The sequence below is a fragment of the Wyeomyia smithii genome, chromosome 3 (assembly GCF_029784165.1).
Source record: "Wyeomyia smithii strain HCP4-BCI-WySm-NY-G18 chromosome 3, ASM2978416v1, whole genome shotgun sequence".
Lineage (NCBI taxonomy): Eukaryota > Metazoa > Arthropoda > Insecta > Diptera > Culicidae > Wyeomyia > Wyeomyia smithii.
The window spans coordinates 44,248,688-44,264,817 of record NC_073696.1 but is presented as its reverse complement, the minus strand read 5'-3'; the positions used below and the strand labels follow the sequence as shown (position 1 = coordinate 44,264,817).

General features: G+C 37.7%; 1 protein-coding gene across 1 annotated transcript; it reads right to left on the bottom strand.

The window, feature by feature from the left end:
• Positions 1 to 19: 19 nt before the first annotated feature.
• Positions 20 to 2,218, bottom strand: LOC129728254 (uncharacterized). Its single transcript, XM_055686677.1, has one exon. It carries the CDS (start codon positions 2,216 to 2,218, stop codon positions 20 to 22), a length of 2,199 nt encoding a protein of 732 aa, XP_055542652.1.
• Positions 2,219 to 16,130: the final 13,912 nt, after the last annotated feature.

Sequence of the window (16,130 nt, the reverse complement as noted above, 5' to 3'; positions counted from 1 at the left end):
GGAAGACAAAAGCAGACTTCTAAAGAGTTGGATAGGTTCCGGTACGCAGTGATAAACGAAACAGGTGTTCCAGTGGCTGTAGTAAACCTTCAATACACCGCTTCAACACGATAGCAGGAATTGCATCAGGCCCAGAAGAAAGCGACGACTTTAACTTAGAGGCAGCTGTAAGAATAATGTCGTTATCAATACGGATATCCGTCAACATCGCGTTTGAATCAGGTACAAATCTTGTTGCCTCGGCCACCTGATCTAAAGAGAGTGTTTCCTCTACGAAAGTACGGCTGAATTTTTCCGAGAAAAGTCTACAAAGGCCATTTGAATCAGCTTCAACTTCACCGTTATAAAACATTGTCGAAGGTAAACCAGGGTCTTTTCTTTGCTCGTTGACAAAAGACCAGAAGGCTTTTGGATTCGTTTTCAATTTCCGCTGCATGCGATATTGATGGGCATTGAAACAGCGCCTGCTCAGTTTTTTATAATCCAGGTTCAGTCGAACATAGTAGTCTCGTAAGGCAAGAGAGCGATGTTTTGAAAATCGACGCAATGCGGCACGTTTTGCTCTCTTAAGTCGACGGAGTTCTGCGGTCTGCCATGGAGTCTTAGTGGATGCAATGATAACTTTTTTGGGTACATGACGGTCAATAATGTACCCAAGCACATGGGTTAGGGTCAGTGTAGCCGCATTAGCATCGTTATTGTCTAGGATGTCGTCCCAGTCGAGACTGTATAAAACACCAAGCATGCTAGCAAAATCAGCTCTTCTGAAGTTGTAGACAACATCTGAAACGGTGTTCATATTAACAGTCGTAGGATTACCGTTTAATACCAAGTGAAGCGGAGGGTGATGAGGAACAGAATTTACCAACGGTACAGGAGCTGAGGTAGCTCGTATTTTTGTGCCCATGCTCACAAAACACAGATCAAGCATCCGACCATTCTCGTTCAAAACTTCGTTGATTTGTCGTAATGTTGCTGAGTTGTAGCAATCGAGTATGTTCATTGCGCCTGTGTGAAAAGTAGATGCCGCAGGATCAGGATACCTAAAACCGCTGTTTGAAGAACACCATTTCAATCCTGGGAGGTTGAAATCACCTACAACAAGGATTTCATCGGAGGGATCGGCATCGGCGGCTACGGAGGCGACAGATCGATTATGTGCATCAATCACGGCGGTATCGCGAGTTCGATCGGGCGGGAAGTACACCACACAGATGTGAAGATTACGGTCAGTGAGTTTTACAGTCGCCCAAATTTGTTCTACGTTGCTCCACGATTGGTTTTGACGTTTTAAAACTGTAAACCCACGACGTACAGCCAACAAAACTCCACCACCAGTTGCTTTACGACTGTTAAGTGGGCCGCGATCGCATCGAAGGACCTCGTATTCGGGGCCGAATAATTGATGGGACGTGGTCCTGTCGTTGAGCCAAGTCTCGGTTAATGCGATGATGTCGTATGCGCAGCCAGAAAAAGCAAGTTTATACGAATCCACACGTGAATTCATGCCTCCGACATTTTGATAGTACATGTGGAGCTCTTGCTGAACCAGTTGAGTCGTCGAAGTGGTGATAGAGCTACGGCTCGAAAGCGAAAAGCTGGAACGTATCGAATTGTCAGGTACCGGAAGTTCAGTCAAACAATTATACTCGCCTGAGGTAGCAGGCTGGAAAACCCCTTCTCCAAGCCCCGACACAGGACCAGGACGACTGATGAACGCAGGCAGCATTTGCGCGACTGTGTCGGGGGGATACGGGGCTCCCATAGTGCTAAGACAGGTGCGTCCTGGGGTCCGTGTCCGAAGTTGCTGCATGGTATCTTGTAGACCGGAGAGCGAAATACTGGATCGTGGCGAGTTGTCAGATGTTGAAAAATCAACGTTCGATCCTGGGGCGTTCGAATCAGCGTGTAACAACCTAAAAAAGGAGGCAGCATCAGGCCGAGCAACGTCGTGATTAGAAATATACTTGCCGTGAGAGGCAGTTTGGAGAGCCCTGTCCCCGACAATAGACTCAGGGCCGGGACGACTAAGGTGGCAGCAACAAATGATTTTAGCGATACTGGAATCTATGGCGGGCACGACTGAGCTAAGTGGGTTCAGGGCTTCCATACTGCTTTGTGACGTGCGTCCCGGGCCGGATGAATCGGTGTTTGGAAAATAAGCGGATGATTCCACAACGTTGCATCCCGGTGAAAGGCATGATTCTAAATTTAGCATTCCTCTGGATTGGCTTCGAGCTGAGATCCTTCCTTCGGTTTCAGGTTCAAGCGGACGACTCTCGTGAAGTTTTTTGTGCGATTATCTTCGAATTCGCGGAAAAATACATTTTCAGGCCATGTGTCACGCGTTAGTGCGATTTCTTTGAGCTCATAGCTAACGCCGATTTTAAAGGAAACAAACCTCAAAGTAGAAAGGTCTATTCCTTTAGGGACTAGTTTAACCACTCTGAGTTTTGTATCAGATCCCAAATTCAAGCATTCGCGTACCAAACCAGCAATTTCGTCCTCTGATGTACTGGGGTGGAACGCCGAAAGATAAACCCAAAAACTATCGTCATTCGTAGGTATCGCCTGAATTAGTCCGCTTGCGACCTTCGTACCATGATTTCCGTTCCTGTTATTCACAGGCTCGGCTGTTTCACCAATGACGACACGGCGGCGTTTGGGTGTGTTTGGCAGTAAAAATTTTTTCGTGTTCCATGGTGGAGGGGTTGCGGGTTGACTTGGCTGAGGTATGACATCAACCTTGGCCGTGAGTGTTGAAATCGCATTGCTTAATTTTTGTATGTCATCCTTCATAGACTGAATGACATCAGGGACTACGGCCCGTTCACGATCATTACAAAGCGAAATTTTCTTGAATTGATCATTGCTGAACAAGTCTGCGCATGTATTACACATCCAGAAAATATTTCTATCATGCTCTCCTAACATATCCAGTACTGGCATATCAATATTTACGCAGAGTAGATGAAAAACTGCGCCACAATATCCGCGACAGTTTATGCGTTCAGATTCACAAACTTGCTTGTTGCATTTTTTACACGACATGATTCAACTGAGGTTGACAGTCTTGCTGTTTGAAGTCTTTGCAAGTGAAAGCTAGATGTTTATTTTTCACAGCCGATGAGACCAACAGTCAAACTATTGGCTTTTTTATAGCAAAAGCTTTAATGGTGTTTGAAAATTTGACGGACAGATGTCGCTTTTCACAAAAAAAAAAAAAAATTTGAGCGGGAGAGTAATAGAGCTTTCATAGACGTGTTAGAGACCAAAACAAACAATCACTATAGCGAAGCACTAAATCAGTTCTAAACACACTTAAACCGAATATTCTTATCGAACTTCGATGAACCGACGAACGTACAGTAGTTAACCAACCGATTTGCATGAACTCCAACGAAAATGGCTAATCTAAACACAAAAAATCGATAAAAGTATAGGCACAGTATACAAACGTATAAATACAAGTCACAACCGTGTTGCCAACCGTTTTGTTTTCTTTTTTTTAATCAAAAACCTTCGAAGACACTTAACTAAAAATACTGCTGGGTGAGGATCCATGCCAAACGCAGGAACAGCTTGCATCGGTATTAACGGGCGACAAATGAAATTATTATTTTTTTATACTGATACGCATACTTTAGGAAAAACTTATTTATTTCTCATGAAAATTTATCCATAATTAAGGAAAAAATCGAACATTAGAAAAAGGTCCTACAAAGTTTTTTCTTGATGTTGGAACAAGAGCGGTGTACAACCTTCACGTCGACTTTTTGAATGCATCTCTTTGTTCTACCAATCAACTGTTTGCATTTTTTTGCCCTCCAGTTATTAAAAAGGACCTTGAAATCCAATAAAACTTCGATTGAACGACATTAAGGTAGATTCGGTTGGTTGCGTATTCTGGGTACAAATGAAGTCGAGTGGTCGTTCTGGTATAAATGTGTTTTTGGCAAAGCCAATACTTTGCGTTTTGAAAGGAATGGAATGAAAATTTTCCTCAAACATTTGCATTGGTACACATCTTGAGTGAAAGGCAAACCACTGGGCTTGAACCAGTCAAGAGAAACAAATTCCTTTTTCGTCCATTACTTTGGTTGGTCTTCTACTACCTTCCTGGCGACCTATTGTTGAGCTTTGTAAGAAACAATAGCCAGTCGAAACCGGAAGATTTTTGCTTTAAAAATGGTAAGTTTTTGCCTAGAGTTTTATGCGCAATGCTTTTTGTTTCGATGCCTTTTTGAATAGAACTGAGCAACAAAACAGAAAATACTGGCATTAAAAGGAGTGTGAGAGCTTACCTATACATAGTATCATTTTTCTTTGAGCGTGTTTGCTGGGGAGTAAGAGAATCCCCAAAAAACCTAAATTAATCCACCTAGCGGTCAGACTCAGCCTTTCTCATTCAAACTTATCATTTGTAAAAATTGATTTAATCTAATGCTTAAATCCAATAAAGGTTTATTCACTCTTTGGGTTTTAAAATATTGATGTTGTAATTAAAGTATAAAATATGAAATTTGACGTAATGTTAGTGCTTAAGAAATAGCGAATTAAAAGAAATGACTCTTAATTTCGAACAATTTATTCACGAGCAATGCCGGGAACGTTCAAATAGTACGATACCACATTTAAATCATGCTGAGGCCGTATATACAAATCAAAGCAGGTATAGTGTTGAATAGTCTTTGAATTTCTTTTTTTTTCAAAACTTTTGAACAGCATATCAAATTGTTATGAAGTTAGTTATTTGTAAGTTTAGGGGAGCTGCGTAGCCGCAAGGTTACAGAGTCCGCTTTGTCAAGCGGATGGTCGTGGGTTCGAATCTTAGTAGAACCAGGCCATCCGATGTCAAAAAGGACTTGAGCATGGGTTTATTCTCAGGCTCCCCACCAGTTACTCTTCCTTTACGCTGAAATCTACAATACCTTTGCGTGACTTCCTCTTTACAAAACAAAAGACCCTCTTATCAATAAAACTGGCCAGAAAGACGCACGACGAAACTTCCCCAGGGAATTATAATTGGTGATATTTGGCAAGTGGAACGAGTATCGGTATAGTAAAACAGTAAGCGTGTAAGAAAGAGTATCACATTACACACAAGCTATTAACAGAAGTGCGGGATACAGCAGTCACCCGAGCATATCTCACAATAGATCTACGATTCTGGTCGCAGTGAGGAAGTCCATACAGAAAAAAAATGTAAGTTTGAGAGATGACTCGTTTGTATGACACTAGTTATGTTCAAATAAGTCGTGTAATACTTGAGATAATAGACTTTCGTTGTTTTACAAATTAAAACATAACGATTGCTTAAGTTTGATTACAATCAAATGAAAAGGTAACGTATAGGGCAGCCAAACTTTGAAAACACGTGTTCAATCATAATTCATCAGTTAACCCTTAACTAGCCCGTTCATCTGATATCAATATTGTTCAAATCGGTTGTGTAGTTTCTAAGATAATGAAGTTTCGTGATTTTCACATTTCGATACATTACAGACGAAGTTACAGTCTGATTACAGTAAAATTCAATAGGGTTTTATGAGGCAGCTAGACCTTTCATTTGATACTAACTCTGTGGAAATCGGGTCAACCATCTCTGAGAAAAGTGAGTGAGTCCAAGTTGTCTTAGGAATATGTTTCTTTTCATAGCTGGATTTCACATTTTTAAACATAACAGGCAACGTAATAATCCGTTTGTGAACAAAAAATCATTAGGGTCTTATGGGGCAACAAGACCTTCCATATGACACTGATTTTATAAAAATCGGTCCAGCCATCTCTGAGAAACATGAGTGAGATTAAATAGTCTCCAGAACACGTTTCTTTCTATAACTTCTGAACCACATGTTCAATCTTCATAAAAATCCAACAGTTAAGGGTTTTTAAGGTAGCCCGTTCATTTGAAACCAATTTTGTTCAAATCAGTTGTGTAGTTTCTGAGATATTGATGTTCCGTGATTTTTACATTTTGATACATAACCTCTAAACTAGAAATCAGATTACAATAAAATTTAATAGGGTCTTACAGGGCAACTAGACCTTTCATTTGCAATTAATTTCATTGAAATCGGTTCGGTCAGACCATCTCTGAGAATAGTGAGTGCGAAAAAAGATGCATATACACACGTACACACCCACACACAAACATATACACCTATACATGCTTATATGCAGAAAATACTCGATTCGTCGAACTGAGTCGAGTAGTATATGACATTCAGCCATCTGGATCACTTTTCTACCTTTTAATTAGCCAGTGATCGTTAGGAGAAAGTCAATATGTTTACTTTCATTAAGTGATTTCACATTTTTATGAACAACGGACAAAGTTACAATCCGATTGCAATGAAATTCAATAGAAACCTATGGGGCAACTAGACCTTTCATTTGACACTAATTTTGTGAAAATCGGTTCAGCCATCTCTGAGAAAAATGAGTGAGTTTAAAAAACCTCAGGATAACTTTGCTTTACATAACTTTTGAGCCATATGTTCAATCATAACTAAATTCAAAAGTTAAGGGTTCTGGAGACAGCCCGGTCATTTGAAACCAGTTTCATTAAAATCGGTTTCGGTGGTTTCTGAGATATTGATGTTTCATGATTTTTACATTTTGATACATAACCTCTAAACTAAAAATCCGATTACAATGAAATTCAATAGCAACCTATGGCGCAACTAGACCTTTCATTTGCAATTGATTTTATGAAAATCGGTCCAGCCATCTCTGAGCAAAAAAATAAAATGATGATGATGGTCCCACCTCATACCCCTACATCGGTTTGAGCTGGTCGATTTATCTAAGTAAGATATTATATAGAGTCATACAATGTAACCAGTTGACAAACAAATAACGGACTGGTTATTAATACAGACATAGTAACCCTTCAAAAGAATACCAATAATTTGAAAATAAATAAAAAATAAACGATTTTTCAATAACATTGATCCAAGGCTCATCCAGAACGTTTCCAACCCGAAAATTATCTGGACTTGGTTAGGAATTGAACCTAACATTTTGGAGCGTTAACTAATCAGAATTGGTTCTGGATAACGATCCAGAACTACGAGAGAGATCCTATGACACTATAATTCCCGATAACGAGCTCTACAGTCCACAGTCAAACCCAAGCCTTTTCAGTTTTTTTCTCCGAACCCTTTTTTTAAATCGTAAAAGCAAATAAATTAAGAAAATAAAGGTGACAGCCACCCAAAAAGCAACTTATCAACCCGTTATGCTTTTTGTTTCAATTTCAGGGGTTTAAACCTGATGTACTCAATATCCAGATTGTCTATGTCAGTCTACGCGCGCGTGGCTCAAACATGTGTAGCCGACTCATTTTTTTTATTTCTATTAATAATTATTATATAACTATATTCAAACAAAAATCCATCATCATCAATGAACATAATAACTCAATGTACCCAATAAATTAGAAAAAAAAGTTTAAATTTTACAATCTTCGTCATTAATTTAAAAAAATTCCTATAATCTGTCTACAAGACAGACTATATGTGTGAAATACAAAGCCTTTTAAACTCCGCCATTGTTGCTGAATGTTTCACTTGTCTTGGCATCGAATTGAAAAAGTTTATTCCTTTGTACAACAGAGAGTTCTGTGATCTTCCGAATAAAAAATGTGGTGTTCTAGCATCATCCGCGTTTCTAGTGTTGTACCTATGAAAATCACTTCCTCTATCAATTCGATCACACAAATATCGAGGCAGCATATTATTCAAAATCTTATATAGAAACACCATTGTCAAAAAATATACTCTTTGCTTCACAGAAAGCCATTGCAATGCGTCCAGCATAAAACTCGAGGAAGTGTATCTATTACATCTTAATATTAATCGCATTACTTTATTTTGTAAGCGCTGCAGTCTCAACATTTGTGTATTGTTTGCAAGAAATATTATGGATGAACAAAAATCTATATGTGGTGAAATGATTGACTTATAAAGACTAATTTTACTACTAACAGTCAATTCATTTTTCAAACGGCACAAAATACCGTCTTTTTGGCAAAGTGAGTGAGAAGAAAAAGTTGCACATACACACACACACACATACACACATACATACATACATACAGAAAATGCTCAGTTCGTCGAAAGGGGTCGAGTGGTATATGACATTCGGCCATTGGGACCACTTTTATACCTTTGGTTTTTCCAGTGATTGCTATACCTTTCTAGGAGAAAGGCAAAAATAGATTCATTACAGAGACCCAATAGAAAGAAAGTCATGAAGACTTCTCGGTCATGTTTCTGTATCGTAAGCTCGTTGCGAAGGTTTTGGTGGGTATTTGATAGAACCTGGTCGGTATTATTAATTATAAGCTATTGACATCGAACAAAACCATCACTAGCAACGATTTCGATTTGATGCGATTAAACCGAACACTGCTTGAAAAACGGCTACAACTAAGAGCAAAGGCACGAAAATGTGATTTTATTGCATGACAACGCTCGATCTCATACTGCCGAAGTCATTGAAACTGAGCAGTTCCACAAAAAGTGTCCCAAATTTAATATTTTTTTGCAAATTGTCATTTTTGATTTGGATAAAACTTCGCATGGACGTTTCTATAGGCAAAAGATGCCATTTTGTGCTGTTGGTTTTATTTTTTAGAACACGACTCATTTTTGAGAAGCTATTGAAAAATGCTATTTCGGGAAGGTATTGATGATTACAAATATTTTAAGGGCCAAAACGGTTCGTATGATCGGTGTGACGTCTTCCAAAGATGTAGATAATAATTTTGTCTTTTCGAAAAAACATACACTCTTAAAATTTTTTTTTTTGAAGAAAAGGTAGAAGAAAAATTAAAAATGTAAACAATCTAATTTTTTAAAAATCGAATTTTGTTATATAAAAAATGGAAAAGATTACCTAAAAAATGCAACTGGTCCGAGCATTAAGAAATATAAAAAAAATTATGATTGTTTGAAAGAAAAATTCAATTTTTTTCACAGGGTACATTTTTTATGGAATGACAAGATTATTATCAACTACTTTGCCAAATAGACTATGCCAATCAAACAAACCGTTTAGACTGTAAAATATTTTAAATTCTGCTAATAAGTGCTCTATTGGAAATTTAAAACATTTCTACAGCCAAAACGGTTTGAATAATTGACGTAGTGTTTTCGGCAAAGTTGTAGATATCCTTTTTGTCCTCAAAAAAAATATGTCCTCCGAAAAAAAAATTTAAAAAAATGGTATAGGTCTGACTTGATTATCCGGAGACTCGATTATCCGGAAATTGATTACCCGGAATTTTTTTTTTTGGTATTCGTTCTGACTTGTTTACTGAAATTTTACCTCTATCATCACTTCTGGCATATTTGTTACCATTTATGTCACTTCTGGTATTTTTGGGGCTCGTTCGAATTAAGTGAAAATAATTATTGTCCAATTTATTTTATTTTTGTTCTCAAGATTTTGTCCCATTTCGTCTCAGAAATAATTTGTGGTTACGCCACTGCATTGTACAATTAAAATAATAAAGGAATTATTTACTTTATGTTCGTTAATCGCAAATTTTAATAATTTTGGCGTGATTCGATTAACGGAAAACTCGATTATCCGGTATGATTTTTTTGATGTTCCGGATAATCGAGTCCGACCTGTACATGGTCTGGCTGATCAACAGTTTTGCTTATATGAAGCGTTATTCAGTTTTGAAAGTGATGACGTGGTTGGGTAGATTCTTCCACACCTTCCCCCTTTGAAAAGAATAACGTAGTGCTACGAATTATTCGAAAAAGCGGTAAACAAATATTCCTAATGTTTGGTGCTTGTGCTTAAGCTGATTTATATGATTTTTTATCGCGATTTATTGAATAATTGTTCGTTTGTTGGTTTATATGTGGACTTCAAAAATATAACTTGAATTATTATTATTGCTTTGGTTTTAAACAGTATAGTTTACGTCTTTTTTACCTTAATTCTTAAAATTATTATTATGAGGTGATAGATTAATACATATTTATTCTGTCTAATTAATTATGCTTCATTTTTTTTAATTTGTTATATGCTTATGCTTTTTTGTTGTTACTTTGTATATTTACTTTAATTCATACATTTAAATTACATCACTCTTTGATTCTACCACTTATCTTTTTTGCGATATGCAAATACGTATATCGACGCTGATTCATCGTCTTCATAAGTGCTTACATGACTGGCATGGGTTATTTGTTTCTTTTTGATTTTTTCGAACCTGCTATCTAATCACAATAAAGTAATTACAATCAAGTTATTCTAGACATATCGTTTGATTATGTCATTAGTTTTCTTGTTCTTTTCTTTTGTTTTAATTTGGAGTGTTGGTTTAACTGAAATTAGGCGTTTGAAAAAAATACGAAGTAATCCTGTAGTTAATTTTTTTGTACAGTCCTGTCACTGTTTTCGGAAACGTTGCGATATTCAGTTTTAAAACTGATGTCGTGGTTGGGTCTGTCACAGTCTTTTTAGAATTTCCGAAGCTTTTTTTGTCTCTCGGAGCATTGAACTGGAATCGTTTTCTTTTTGTTTTCCTTTAAAAGCGTTCTTCACTTTGCTGGAAATAATTTGAAATCATTATCTTTCTAATCCTATTCTGGCTTAATGTGGGATCATGTACTATTTTGTCCTGTTCAGGTCATTGGAGGTTTCGACCATTCTAGTCTTAATTTAGAATAATTTTGCATAGTTTTTGCATTTGATTGAGGTATAATTTAGACATTGAAAATGCATTTTTTGTACAAAAATACAGGAGCTTTTTCAATTTGGACTAAGCCATTTTTTAATCGGCTATGGTTTTTTTTTAAAACGAATTAGTAAACAACCATGGAAAGATAGCATTTTCACATGAATGAATTATTTTTCCAAATCATCTTCTTTTTAGTAATCATTATGAATTTTAATCGAACCCGAAAAAAGAATATTTTTGTACGTCATTTGACGCTTGCAAAAAGTTACAAACTTTTACATAGTCAGAATTTAATGTCACAAAAAGTGTAAACTAGGCTCTACGTTTAAGTTGTTTATGGTATGCTTCGTAATAAAGTTACTGCATAAAAGGTTTTTACTAATGAAAATTATTATAATTACGATGATTGCAAAATCAGCACACGCCATTGGTGTTGGGTTGTCATTGGATGCTTAAATTAAACACGTGCATTCGTCTATCATTTTTATCACATGCATATCGATACCTACGATCCAACAGAAATATTATTTTGAACAAGAAAAAATTTCCTTTCAAATTCCAACCAATATCCGGATTCACAACATCTTCTCCAACAATCAAATCAAACAATCGTTCCAAGAACCATTACTCACGAAAGAAAAAGTTTTTTTATGTTCATAGTTTAAATGCGAAAACTAGCCTAATGTGCGGTCCCTTCCGAGCCACAATCCCCTCCATTTTTTTCTATGCCTGTAAGCATGGGAAGTGTAACACCCGGTCAACTCCATCCTGACAGCGACCCCGTAAAATCGAAGCTTTTTTATGAAAACATCTGAGCAACTAAGCATTGATGCTACGTGCCAATGAAACTCGCTGTTCTGTTTCGAGGGTCTTTGCTGTGCAAAAAAAAAAAAAAAAAAAAAAAAAAACACATTAGTGGCAGGTAGAACGGTGCTACTGATGCTAAAAACCGAATCCCTGAATAGAGTTCAAACGCTCTACTTAGTAGAAATTCAAGAGCTTACCTCTATAGTTGTGAAGCGGAATGCAACTAACAGTCGAACCGAAACGAAATTGCACGTCATCTCGTAAAATGAGATTCAAAACAAGTGTGAAAAGCTGTTCATTATTTATCGAATGGGGAAGGCGAGAAAATCTCAGATTAGGGTGTATCGACGAGACAGCTTTAGAACGAGCTTTTGTTCACCTCACTAGTAGTATAAGAGACGATATCAGTATTTAACAAAGAAAAAATCATTTTCATAGCACGTTCCACCCGAGCCCACATTTTTCCAAGACTTGTTATGTAAATTGTTTCTTATATTTCACAGAGTTCGGCTTGCGCTAACCTTTTGGTGCATTTGTCGCCATCCCGGAAATAGCAGAAGAACTTTTAAGCAGATAAAGTAGCATCCCTATGCCGCCTCATTCCAAGGCATAGGGCCTCGATCAATGCTACCTACCTGGCGAGAAGTGGCTGAGGGAAGTTTTCTTCCCAACTCGGAAGAAAAACAAATCACTCAAAGATCCAATCCGCCTACGAGTCGGATGGAGTGTGGAGCACTTTTGCGACTCATGTCGTGGCGTTTCCGTGCTGCCACCGCTGCACAGTGAGATCGATCTAATCTATTTTTATAATTAGCATATATTATTCATGGCCTCATCCCGGCTATCAACAATAGCAATATTTAATCAGCCAAAAGTTCTTTGACCGTCTGCTACCAGATTGGTTCCACTATGCGCCGGTGCGATGGTGGTTCCGCAAAACTTTCCGAAGTCATTCGAGCTGTCAATATTTTGCATCGTTTCGAATGAATCGTAAAATAAATAAATCACAGGCAATGAATAAAGGAAACCGGGACGCCGGGAATGGCGAAAGGAACGAATCGTTATGCAAAATAAAATATTCATAGGGCATCCATTTGTATCTTTCGTTTCTGATTTTTTATTTTTTACGTTGGTGATGAAACATTTGTGCGGGGAAACTACTCCTCAGTGTGGAAAGTTTAATTTGCTTTGCTGCGGAATGTTTATTCCTGTTCGCGGGCGTCAATCTGGGGAAGAAATCTATACTGCCATTACAAGTGGGCCTAATAACATTCACGGCAGGATCAAACGGATTTCGCAACATTTCTGCCGCAATTGCGAACATAATTTATCTAATTAGGAAATTAATTATGAACAAAGCTCTTGGGTTTCATTGGAAATTTCCCTCCAGTACGGAGCCTCCTACTGAGCTTGTATTTTTCTTCACCTATGTTGGCCTCTCGCAGAGTAGAACTAAATCTGCCAAGAAGTGACACCTCGAGTAGACGTGTTTGTATGTGTCTAGCGTCTGGTTAGGTATTTGGTAAAAGTCGTGTGCTTAATATCATGAAATTTATTCAGTCACGCATACGCTTTTATTTACGTAGGATGTGCGATGCATGCATAAAGCATACGAAGCGTAGTGCAGGTTTCACTTTTTCAGTTGACAAAATAGTCGTTTCGTGTTTTCGAAATACAAATCAGTTGGAATTTGAAATAACTCCACTATTGAGGCGGCTCCATCGTAAGATAATTAATGGGAGCGCATGGTTATTTGTGGACAATAAGTGTTGTATGTTTGATTTGATAGCAAGGCCACCAACTCTCAATAATCTTTACCTCAATAGAAAATAAAACAATTTATTTCCATTGTTTGACGAATTGAGACGAGGCCCATTTCATTGCCCTCGCTGCATAGGAAACCAAATTACACTGTCCCACAGGGTCTATTTTTTCAACGGCCGCCGGCTCGACTGCAGATTCGTGTGCTATTCCTTTTTTATTCAATCTTCGTTCGTCTCATCCCCATCCTTTGAAAAGCGCTATGTACGTAGGTACGTACAGTTTAGTTGCCGATGCTCGGAGTGGTCCTGACTGCGGAGTACCGCGAACGGAAAGTTCAAGTTGTAAAATTAATTAAAATTCTAAGCGCAAACTTGTTGAAGCAAACTTAATAAAGATCATGACATACTTTCCGGCAAGGTAACTTTCAGGGCCGGTGACTGGCCGTTCGGATGGTTTGTGAACAAAAGAATTTGCCGGGGTAATCGGTCGCTTACGATGAATATACAATATTTTTTGCTACGTTCTGAAGAAGGCCTCAGCATTTATTGTTTTTTATCTTGTGCATGTGTATTAAATGCTCTGATTGATTGGCGCGAGTGACCTGGGAAAAAAATTGCTTCAAGCGCAATTTCGCGTATTGAATTATATATTTTAATATTTCATTCGATCAGCCATCCATAAATCAAATTTATGCTCAACTAATAAAATGAATTTGTAACGTTGGTATACTACCAATTGTTGACAATCATAGTCAGTTGTTTTCTTAAATATCGGCAAGTATAATCTGATTTTATATTTTAAATGTAGAGTAAAAAAAAGCTCAGTAACCAATCTTGACACAAAATAATAATCAAATAAAAACCATTTTGGAATAATTTCAGAATGATTTTAAAATCATTCTGAAATCATAGTACAATCGTTTCCGTATCATATTAGGACTATTTTGGAATCTTTCTGCAGTCGTTTAAGCTTCTGGGGATTTGTCAACAGCAAAAGTAAAGACTCGAGCATTCTACCCAACGTGATTTATGTTGGCGAGGAAGCATTATTGAAGGAGTCATGTATGTCATTTATTTATGTAATACTAGTCTCTCGGTGATGTCCAAGACATCCGAGGTTATCCTGCGTGGAGTTACCTTGACTCGCTCTGAAAACTACATCTCATCTAACAAGCATGGTTTTGTTCCGATTGATCGATTGGTGGAAGAATCCTTCGGGTGCGACAAAGCTCATGTCGTCGGCTTCGTGTAACACTGACACAACTCAAAATTTTGCATTTTTGAGTTTTTGATGGCAAACGATGTGAAATCTAGTTAAGTTTCATCTCACGAAACCTCGTTTCAAAATTCCCAAAAAATCCAGAGTTATGAGTAGAGGTGCCTTTGCTGCTTGAAATTTCTCCATAAAGTTAGTAAAAATAAGGTTTTAACTTGGACAACGTGCTCATACAATGTGCATAATAGACCTAAAAGTGTTAAATGAGAATTGGTAATCTTGAACTTTAAAGTTTTCTTGAAAATCAAAAAATAAATTTTCGACGCAAATTTTCAAACGCGTTTTTCTCGAAACTATGATTTTTGTGTTGTGCCAGTGTTGCACGAAACCGACGATGTGTCTCTTCAGCTTTTATCAGTACTTCCGGGGTACCACAAGGAAGTAACCTGGATCCATCTTTGTTCACGATATTCTTCAACGATGTGACAGCTCTGTTTGGAGTTAGAAACAAGCTCATTTATGCAGACTGTAAGTTAAACTGTTTGTTATAATTTACTCAATCGAGGATTGCCATCGTCTTCAGGCTTTGATGAACACATTCTTTGACTGGTGCAATCGTAATAATACCAAAATGTGCGTTGATGACGTTGCACTACAGTGGTCCAATGAGGCAAAAAGTGAAACTTAATACCATAGCTCCTTCATCCTATCTCAATAGTGTATTCGGAACAATTATTTGTATGATTGACCCGTATAATCGCAATTTAACAAAAATTATGAAGAGTTTATACTGAAAATAACTAAAAAGTAAAAGGTTGTATCCAAGACACGACCGCATAACTGACGTAGAACTACCACGCACACTATTAACGAATGCATTATTGTAGGTGTTTCATTAATGGGTCATAAAGTCTACTAATGCTTGCTTTGTGCTGCCTCAACAGTGGGGTAATGAAGACACTGAACACACGAGCTGTAAAAGCTGTTTCACATTCTGTAAATTAGACGGCTGCTTCAGATTTAAATTGCTACTATCCAGCACAGATTGCTCGCTTGAGTTGTCAAAAAATTATTAACCTTCAAATATTTGTTTATTTGCCTTGAGAAAAGCATTTTGCTGCTCAAAATTGGATTTGCTGATGGCAACCTTTATGCTGCCTCAGTAGTGGGGCAATAACGGCAGTCTGACGACACACGCTGAGAAGCGAGAAGAACCGCGCTGCTCCTGAGATATGGTGACCAACCACCGGGCAAGTTATTTGTTCAGTTTTATTGATTTTTGTACACAGCGAATAAACACCGATGGTGCTCTCACACACGCAACTATTTTAACTAAATTTTGTTGCATCGTGTTGCAACTGAGCAGCTGGGCGACGACGAAATTCTGTTCATGCTGATTGATTGAATCGACTTCAATTTATTCCTGTAAAGTCGAATTAATTACCATTTTTAAGGCGTTCAAACAGAACAGGGCAGTTTGTTGTTCAAAATTGGTAATGCTGATCGCAGCCTTTGTGCTGCCACAACAGTGGGGGAACTAACTAAATAGAGTAAAAATTAGACAACTACAACAGAATTCGATTGCTAGGATCCCGCACAGAATGTCTGCTTGTGCTGATGCCATAAAATTATTAAC

Excerpts from the sequence above, each read along its gene's own strand:
- LOC129728254 (XM_055686677.1), bottom strand. The coding sequence starts at position 2,218 with ATGCTAAATTTAGAATCATGCCTTTCACCGGGATGCAACGTTGTGGAA.